General features: G+C 45.5%; 2 protein-coding genes across 2 annotated transcripts in view; one reads left to right on the top strand and one right to left on the bottom strand.

Annotated features, from left to right (window-relative positions):
• Window positions 1-5,454, bottom strand: TRMT112 (tRNA methyltransferase activator subunit 11-2). Its single transcript, XM_070766187.1, is given in 5 exon segments — window positions 1-174; window positions 1,261-1,353; window positions 1,589-1,690; window positions 5,290-5,316; window positions 5,318-5,454. Coding segments are annotated over 5 exon segments (378 nt in total). The 5' UTR covers window positions 5,372-5,454; the 3' UTR covers window positions 1-72.
• Window positions 5,455-6,285: 831 nt separating this feature from the next.
• Window positions 6,286-8,772, top strand: part of PRDX5 (peroxiredoxin 5) — a 61,829-nt gene continuing 59,342 nt past the window's right edge. Inside the window, exon 1 of the mRNA XM_070766186.1 lies at window positions 6,286-6,557. Within this exon, the coding sequence (XP_070622287.1) occupies window positions 6,543-6,557 (15 nt within the window). The 5' untranslated portion in view covers window positions 6,286-6,542. The remainder of the gene's footprint in view (window positions 6,558-8,772) is intronic.

Below are 8,772 nucleotides of genomic sequence, written 5' to 3'. Positions count from 1 at the left end.
AACGGTTGCAGGGAAGTTTAATAGTTCTCTTCCTCCTCCATCCCTCAAGCGCCTTTCTGATAGCGGAAGAGCTCACGTCTCGTCTTCGCTCAGCAACATGTTCGGTATGCCCTTAGTAATGGGAAATTCCCGCCCAGTATCTGGACATTTCAGAATGCCTTCGATCACCTCCACCTAAACAATGAAAAAAAAAAAGGAATCAGGAGGAAGGAAGGAAGGAAGGGGGGGAGGGAAGGAGGAAAAAAGGAAAGGCGGAAGGGAAGGAAGGAAAGAAGGAAGTAGGGAGGGAGGGAGGAAGATGGGAAGGGGAAAGGAAATGAGAAATGGAAAGGATGGAGGGAAGGAGGAAGGGAGGGAAAAGGAAGGAGGGAGGAAGGAAGACAGGAAAGGAGGAAAGGTGAGGAAGGAAGGAATGAGGGAGGGAAGGAGGAAAGAAGGAAAAAGGTAAGGAGAAAGGAAAGGAAAGGAAGGAAGAAGGGAGGGAGGCATGAAAGGGGAAAGGAAAGGGATGGAAAGGAAGGGATGGAGGGAAGGAGGAAAGAAGGAAAGGCGAAAGGGAAGGAAGGAGGCAGGCAGGGAGGAAGATGGGAAAGGGGAAAGGAAATGAGAAATGGAAAGGATGGAGGGAAGGAGGAAGGAAAGGAAGGGAAGGAGGGAGGAAGACGGGAAAGGAGGGAAGGGAAGCAAGGAAGGAATGAGGGAGGGAAGGAGGAAAGAAGGAAAAAGGAAAGAAAGGAAAGGAAGGAATGAGGGAGGGAAGGAGGAAAGAAGGGAAAGGTAAGGAGAAAGGAAAGGAAGGAAGGAGGGAGGAAGACATGATAGGGGAAAGGAAGGGAAGGAGGACAGAAGGAAAGGCGAAAGGGAAGGAAGGAGGCAGGCAGGAAGGAAGATGGGAAAGGAAATGAGAAATGGAACGGATGGAGGGAAGGAGGAAGGGAAGGAAGGGAAGGAGGGAGGAAGACAGGAAAGGAGGAAAGGGAAGGAAGGAAGAAATGAGGGAGGGAAGGAGGAAAGAAGGAAAGGAGAAAGGAAAGGAAGGAAGGAGGGAGGAAGACATGAAAGGGGAAAGGAAAGGAATGGATGGCGGGAAGGAGGAAAGAAGGAAAAAGGAGAAAGGAAGGAGGGAGGGAGGGAAGAAGGCCGGAAAGGGGAAAGGAGGAATGGAAAGGAAAGAAGGGAGGGAGGGAGGAAAAGGAAGGGAGGAAAAGAAAATTTAGGGGAGTTAAAGTGAGTTAAGGGGAGAATGAAATGGCTTCAAACCTCCATCAAGGCATGATGTACTTTCCGAAGAAAATCTTCATTTTTCTCGTAGTTGGGGATGAGCTCGGAAGGAAGGTCTGAGCGGTGGCCTAACTGAAAAGGAAGGAAGGGCAGCTGTCATCTTCAACCGCTGGCTGTGATTGTCTCCTACCCATAAGCTCCAAAGGGCCACCTGGCTTTCCCTAAACTGCCATTCACACGTGCCCTGGGCAATTGGCAAGAAAGGAAATATGAAAAGGTGCCCACGTTTGAAAATTGCAAGGCAGGGGGGTATTTAAGCCCCAGTTGCCTTTCTCCTTCTGCACCCCAATACTTGCCGAGGACTTACACTTTCCGCAGCGCCCACCAGAGCCGCCCATTCAATTTTGGGCACCATCCGTGCCGTGAACTCTGGGTTGAAATCAATATCGTTCACCTTCACCTCTGTAGCCTGTGGGGCAGAAGAGAGAAAGGGGTCAGTCACCGGAAACCCTTAATACAAGGATTGTGGGCCATTTAAGCAGGCTGCAACGCTTGTGGAGTCTGGACTGGAGGCTAAAACATGGCTAGTTTAATGAAAAGAAGGACCAGGGGAGACATGGTAGTCTATGGAGAGGGGCGGCATACAAATCTAATAAATAATTATAATAATAATTTCAGGGGCTGCCCCAAAGAAAAGGGAGTCAAGCTATTCTCCAAAGCACCTGAGGGCAGAACAAGAAGCAATGGGTGGAAACTAAACAAGGAGAGAAGCGACTTAGAACTAAGGAGAAACTTCCTGAGAGTCAGAACAATTAATCCGTGGAACTGCTTGCCTCCAGAAGTTGCGAATGCTCCAACACTGGAAGTTTTTAAGACGATGTTAGATGATCATTTGTCTGAAGTGGTGGAAGGTTTCCTGCCTAAGCAGGGGGTTGAACTAGAAGACCTCCAAGGTCCCTTCCAACTCTACTCAGAGCCCCCGTGGTGCAATGGTTAGAGCGCAAGCTACTTCTGCTGAACACCGTTTGGCAGATGGAATCTCACCAGGCTCAAGGTTGACTCAGCCTTCCATCCTTCCAAGGTCAGTAAAATGAGGACCCAGATTGTTGGGGGCAAGAGGCTGGCTCTCTGTAAACCGCTTAGAGAGGGCTGGGAAGCACTGTGAAGTGGTATATAAGACTAAATGCTATTGCTACTCTACTCCTCTATTCTTATCGCAAACTTTCACACTTTGGGGTGGCCTATCTTACGAACTTTCTTCTCCCGTTTATTTCTGCTTGCCCACTTTGGTCAGGCACGTTGGGGGTCCCATCCGCCAAGGAATGTTGTCACTTGGTGGGTATTAGGAGTTATGCCCTCTCTGCCATGGCTCCTGCCTTCTGGAATACAGTGTTCCCTCGATTTCCGCGGGAGATGCGTTCCGAGACCGCCCGCGAAAGTCGAATTTCCGCGAAGTAGAGATGCGGAAGTAAATACACTATTTTTGGCTAGGAACAGTATCACAAGTCTTCCCTTAACCCTTTAAACCCCTAAATTGCAATTTTCCATTCCATTAGCAACCATTCAGATTATTACTCACCATGTTTAATAAAAAAAATATTTATTAAAAGCAGACAAAAGTTTGGCGATGACAAATGACGTCATCGGGTGGGAAAAACTGTGGTATAGGGAAAAAACCCACAAAGTATTTTTTAATTAATATTTTTGAAAAACCGTGGTATAGACTTTCCACAAAGTTCGAACCCGCGAAAATCGAGGGAACACTGTACAGTCCCTCCTTGACTTTACAACTGCCACTGAGCCAACAAACGATGTTGTAAAATCAGACATTTGTTCATTGAATTTTTACAATTTTTCTTGCCACAGTTGTTAGGGCAAATCACTACAGGTAATACACTGCTCAAAAAAATAAAGGGAGCACTTTAAACAACAAAACATAACTCCCAAGTAAATCAAACTCCTGTGAAATCCAACTGTCCACTTAGGAAGCAACACTGATTGACCATCAATTCCACCTGCTGTTGTGCACATTCAACTTTGTACAAAACAAAGTATTCAATGAGAATATGTCATTCATTCAGATCTAGGATGGGTTCTTTGAGTGTTCCCTTTATTTTTGTTTTATCAGTATATAAGCAAGTATTATTATTATTTATTATTTATTATTTATTATTATTATTATTATTATTATTATTATTATTATTATTATTATTTATTAGATTTGTATGCCGTCCCTCTCCGTAGATAAGTCAATCTGGCTTCCCTATTGGCTTGGCTTGTGAGAAAGTTGCAAAAGGGCATCACGTGATTGCCCCGGTATACTGCAACCGTCGTTAAGTAGGAGTCGGTTGCCGAGCGGCTGAATTTCGATCACGTGACCATGGGCATGCTGCAAAGGTCAGTGCCGTTGTAACTTTGAATGGTCACTACACAAACTGATGTAGGTCTGTACTAAATAATTAAAAAAAAACAACCCTAGCCATCAACAGACAAATAGATGTAAACCACATCGACACATTTATCGGTCGACAACTCCCCCTATTATTCTTCAGGCTCAAGAGAACCACAACTCCTTTGGTCTTTCACAACACTGTGAAGTCTTCATCATATATCCAGGCATTGAGTATATTAATAGTCTCCTTTTACATTCTTAGTAACCATTTTACTTGGGGATATATGTTTTGATTTCATTGCAGATTTATTTATCCCACCTTTATTGTTTTTCTAAATGAAAAATAAGAGACTAACAGAGTTGGGGAGGGGGGTTTGGAGGTCTTCTCTAGTCTAGCAGGAAACCGGTTTGGTCTAATGGGTTAAAGCACTCGGTCAGAAAGCAGGGGTTGGGGAGTTCGGGTCCCGCTTTTGTCAAGAAAGCAGATTGGGTGACTAGGTCAGTCACCAAGAGTGATAAGTTCTAGTGCCATCTCAGACTTTGGGCCAGTGACTCACTCTCTCAATCCAATCTACCTCACAGGGTTGTTGTGGGGGGAAAGAGAAGGAGCATTATATACTGTATATTTGCCACCTTGAGTTATTTCTACAAATAAAGGCAGAATACAAATACATTAAAAAAAACTCAAGGCGCCCAAAATACAGTATAAAATAGTCCTTCCTCTTATTTTTGAAGAGCCGAGGTGGCACAGTGGTAAGAGTGCAGCACTGCAGGCTCCTTCAGTTAACTGCTTGCTATAGTTCAGTGGTTCAAATCTCACCGCCTACTCAAGGTTGACTCAGCTTTCCGTCCTTCCGAGGTGGGTCAAATGAGGACCAAGATTGTTGGGGGTAAGAGGCTGATTCTGTAAACTGCTTAGAGAGGGCTGTAAAAGCACTATAAAGCGGCATATGTCTCAATGCTATTTCCCCACAACAAGAACCCTAAGAGGTGGGTTGGACCAATTTATGGCTTTAACTGCTTTTTAAACATTTTGTGATGTGCACCAGGTTTTCCTGCTTAAGCAGAGGGTTGTACTAGAGCAGTGTTTCCCAACTTGAAGATATTTTGGACTTCAACTCCCAGAATTCCACAGCCAGCGAAGTTGCCAAGGTTGGGAAACACTGTACTAGACCTCCAAGGTCCCTTCCAACACTATTATTATTATTATTATTATTATTATTATTATTATTATTATTACTACTACTACTATTACTATTACTACTACTACATATCATCGTCATCATGTTAAAATCTATCAAAATCAAACCAAATAAACAAGCAAGCAGCCAGGCAGGGGATGATGGGGGCCACAAGCAGGATACTGCAGTTCCTTTGCTAAAATTGGGAGGACTCCAATTTCCAGATTTAGGACCTACCAAACCCATCTTAAAAGGGCAGCTCGGTTTTTTCCTCTTTTTCTTTCTGCTTAAAATCTAGGAAACCTAAAAGGAGGCGGAGCTGGGGATGATGGGAGTTGTAATCCAGCGCCAGCTGGAGAATGCAAAACTGGGGGAAGTTAATGACCGCGGGATGGAAAATCGGGGTGCAACACCCCCACCCCCAAAACGACCAAAGCGATGGGCTATGTAGTCCAGCCTGCTGGGAAGCATGGTCTGCGGAATCCTCTCGCTTACCTGTATGAGAAGGGGAAACCCTCCCCCGGGCCGCACGCCCCCGCACGTGCGAAGTGAGCATATTGTGGGTCAGGAGTTTCATGTCGGTTTTTTTTTTTCGATCCTCCGAGCAAGGAAGGGAGGGCACGTGCGAGGAGGGGAAAAAAATCCTTTCCGGACCGCTTCCGGTTTTGGGGGGTAAACAAACGCCGCTGAGTTTTCCGCTCATTTCCGGCACTTTTTGTGCAAGGCTCGCTTGTGTCCTCCCGGAAACACGATCCGCGAGCAACTGGTTCCGCCGTTAGTTGGTTATTATCGTCATCATTTTTTATTGTTGTTATTTAGTTGAAAGAGACCTTGCAGGTCATCTTTTATTTTTTTTAAAAAAATGTTTTAAATAAAAACCTTTTGGGACCTGGCAAAACTTGAGCAGGGCGTTGGACTAGATCAGTGTTTCCCAAACCTTGGCAACTTGAAGATATTTGGACTTCAAACTCCCAGAATTCCCCAGCCAGCGAATGCTGGCTGGGGAATTCTGGGAGTTGAAGTCCAAATATCTTCAAGTTGCCAAGGTTGGGAAAACACTGGACTAGATGACCTGCCAGCTCCCTTTCAACTACCAAAGCTCAGTGAGCTACCAAGATCCTCTGGTGATATCTTGGGGACTACAAGCCCCATCATGCTCTCCCCGCAAAAAGGATAGGAATGGGAGGATTTGACAAGATGCCAAACGAAGCGTAATTAAAAGAAAAGGAAAAAAAAGAGGACAGGGCTTGCAACCATTTTATATATTTACTTATTTCTATCCCAAACAATGCAACACCCAAACGGGGGCAATTGCCTAGGCCGATCTATTGCAATTATTATTATTATTATTATTATTATTATTATTTTTTGCAAAAAAAAAAAAATCAATCACGTTTTTAAGAATGCAATAAAGGAAAAACGATCGCACGCCTAACCTCGTCTCTCCCTCCCACCCACGGCAAGCAAAAAACCGCCCACCCCCTCGAGGCGCGTGCACGGGAAGGGGACGGGGCCGCGCGCTAGGAAGGAGCCCCGGGGCGCTGGAGAGCGGCCGGGGGAAAAAAAACACCACCTTCCCAAAGGTTGCGCGTTTGCCGAGGCTGCTTGTCACTCACGGCGGTTTTCCATGGCAACGGGGTGGAAACCGGACGGGGGCGCTGGGGCGAGCCTGTTGGGGAATCGGGGTGGCTTGCCCGCTTGCAAACCGAGGGGTGACCCGGCGGGCCTTCGCTTCGGGAGCCGCGGCCATGGCGGCCCTTAAGGTGAGTGCAAAAAAAAAGGAATATTAATTCTGTGCAAAGGGACATTCTTGATCGTGCAATTTGCACGCTTGGGTTGGGTTTTGTTTTTTTGCAAATTTGCAAAACAGCTGGGTGCAAGAACCCCCGTGCAATGACCTCCAGGGAGGGTTGAGAAAGCGCCCTCCCTTTGCAAAGTCACCGTCGTGCAAGGGCACAGAGTTAATAGTGTCATTTGCACGCTTGGTGGGGGGGGGGGTGTTTCGCCTCCTGATGTGTTAACAGCTGGATGCAGGAGACCTCCCCCTCCTGCAATGACCCTTGGAGTGGGCTTAGAAAAGTGCCTTACTTGTAAAGTCAAGCCCCGTGCAAGGACACTGCTTATGATTGCAATTTTGCACGTTTGGCTGCGGGGGGGGTGGTGGTGTTTCCTCGATCGGTCCACAAACTGGGTGCAGGACCCCACTCCGCCTAAAACAAGGATGCTGATTGAAATGACACCTATGCATGCCATGCTTGATTTAATTTGATAGAAAATGCTAGGCTGTTGTATAATCTCCCTTGCTCTGGGTTGGCTACTCAGCAGAGCTAAAGCCAAAAAGCAGCGTCCATTCCTTTTAGAATAGAATAGAATAGAATTTTATTGGCCAAGTGTGATTGGACAAACAAGGAATTTGTTTTTGGTGCAGATGCTCTCAGGGTACATAAAAGGAAAAGATACATTTGTCAAAAATCAGGAGGTCCAACACCTAATGATTGTCATAGGGGTCAAATAAGCAATGAAGAAAACAATATAAATAAAAATGTTTTGGATACAAGCAACAAGTGACACTCATACAGTCCTAAGTGGGGAGGAAATGGGTGATAGGAATGATGAGAAAAAAAAACTAGTAGAAATAGAAGTGCAGATTTAGTAAAAAGTCTGACAATGTTGAGGGAATTATTTGTTTAGTAGAGCAGTGTTTCCCAACCTTTTTTGAGCCGGGGCACATTATTCAACATTTACAAAATCCTGGGGAATATTGAGCGTGGGGGGGAGGGGGGGGCGCCTAAAAAAAAGTTTGGACAAAAAAAATATCTCTCTTCCTCCCTTTCGCTCTATTTCTCTCTCCCTCTTTCTCTCCCTTCCTTCCTCTTTCTTTCCCCCTCTCTCTCCATCTCTCTTTGTTTCTCCCTTCCTCTCTTTTTTGGCCTCCTTCTCTCTCCCTCCTTCCCTCCCTCTATGTCTTTTCTTTCCCTCTTTCTCTCTCCCTCTTGCTGTCTTTCTCTCTCTCTTTCTCTTCTCTCTCTTTCTCTCCTTCTCTCTTTCTCTCGCTCTCAATCCTCTTTCTCTCTCTATCTCTCTATCTCTCATCTCTCTTTCTCTCTTTCTATCTCTCCTTCTCTCTCTTCTCTCTCTTTCTTTCTCTCTATCTCTCTTTCTCTATCACCTCTCTCTCTTCTTCTCTCTTCTCTCTCTCTCTTCTCTATCACTTTCTCTCTCTCCTTCTATTTCTCTCTTCCTCTCCCTCTCTCTTTCTCTCTTCTCTCTCTCTCTATTTCTTTTTCTCTTTCTCTCGTCTCTCTCTCTCTCTCACTTCTTGTTTCTCTCTCTTTCTCTCCTCTCTCTGTCTCTCTTTCTCTCTCTCTCCTCTCTTTTTCTATCTCTCTTTCTCTCTCTTTCACTCTCCTCTCTCTCTCTCTTCTCCCTCTCTCTCCTCTCTCTCCTCTCTATTTCTCTCTATCTATCTCTCCTCTCTCTCTTTCTCTCTCTCTCTCCTTCTCTCCCTCTTTTCTCTTTCTCTCTCTCTCTCTCGCTTTCTCTGTATCTCTCTTTCTCTCTCTCCTTCGCTCTCTTTCTCTCTCCTTCTCTTTCTCTCTCCTCTCTTTCTCTCTTCTCTCTCTCTCTCCTCTCGCTCTCTTTCGCTCTCAATCCTTTCTCTCCCTTTCTCTCTTCCTCTCTCTTTCTCTTCTCTCTCTCTTCATTTCTCTCTCTTTCTCTCTCCCTTTTTCTCTCTCTCCTCTCTCTTTCTTCTCTCTCTCTCTTTCTCTTCTTTTCTCTCTCTCTTCTCTCTCTCCCTCTCTCTTTCTCTCTCTCCTCTCTCTCTCGCTCTCTTTCTCTCTCTCCTCTCTCTCTTTCTCTCCTCTCTCTCTTTTTCTCTCTCCTCTCTCTTTCTTTCTCTCTCTTCTCTCCCTCTCTTTCTCTCTCTTTTTCTCTCTCTCCTCTCCCTTTTTCTCTCTCTCCTCTCTCTCTTCTCTC

Source organism: Erythrolamprus reginae, chromosome 13 (assembly GCF_031021105.1).
Source record: "Erythrolamprus reginae isolate rEryReg1 chromosome 13, rEryReg1.hap1, whole genome shotgun sequence".
In the NCBI taxonomy this organism is placed as follows: Eukaryota; Metazoa; Chordata; class Lepidosauria; order Squamata; family Dipsadidae; genus Erythrolamprus; species Erythrolamprus reginae.
This window is presented reverse-complemented; position numbering and strand designations above follow the sequence as displayed.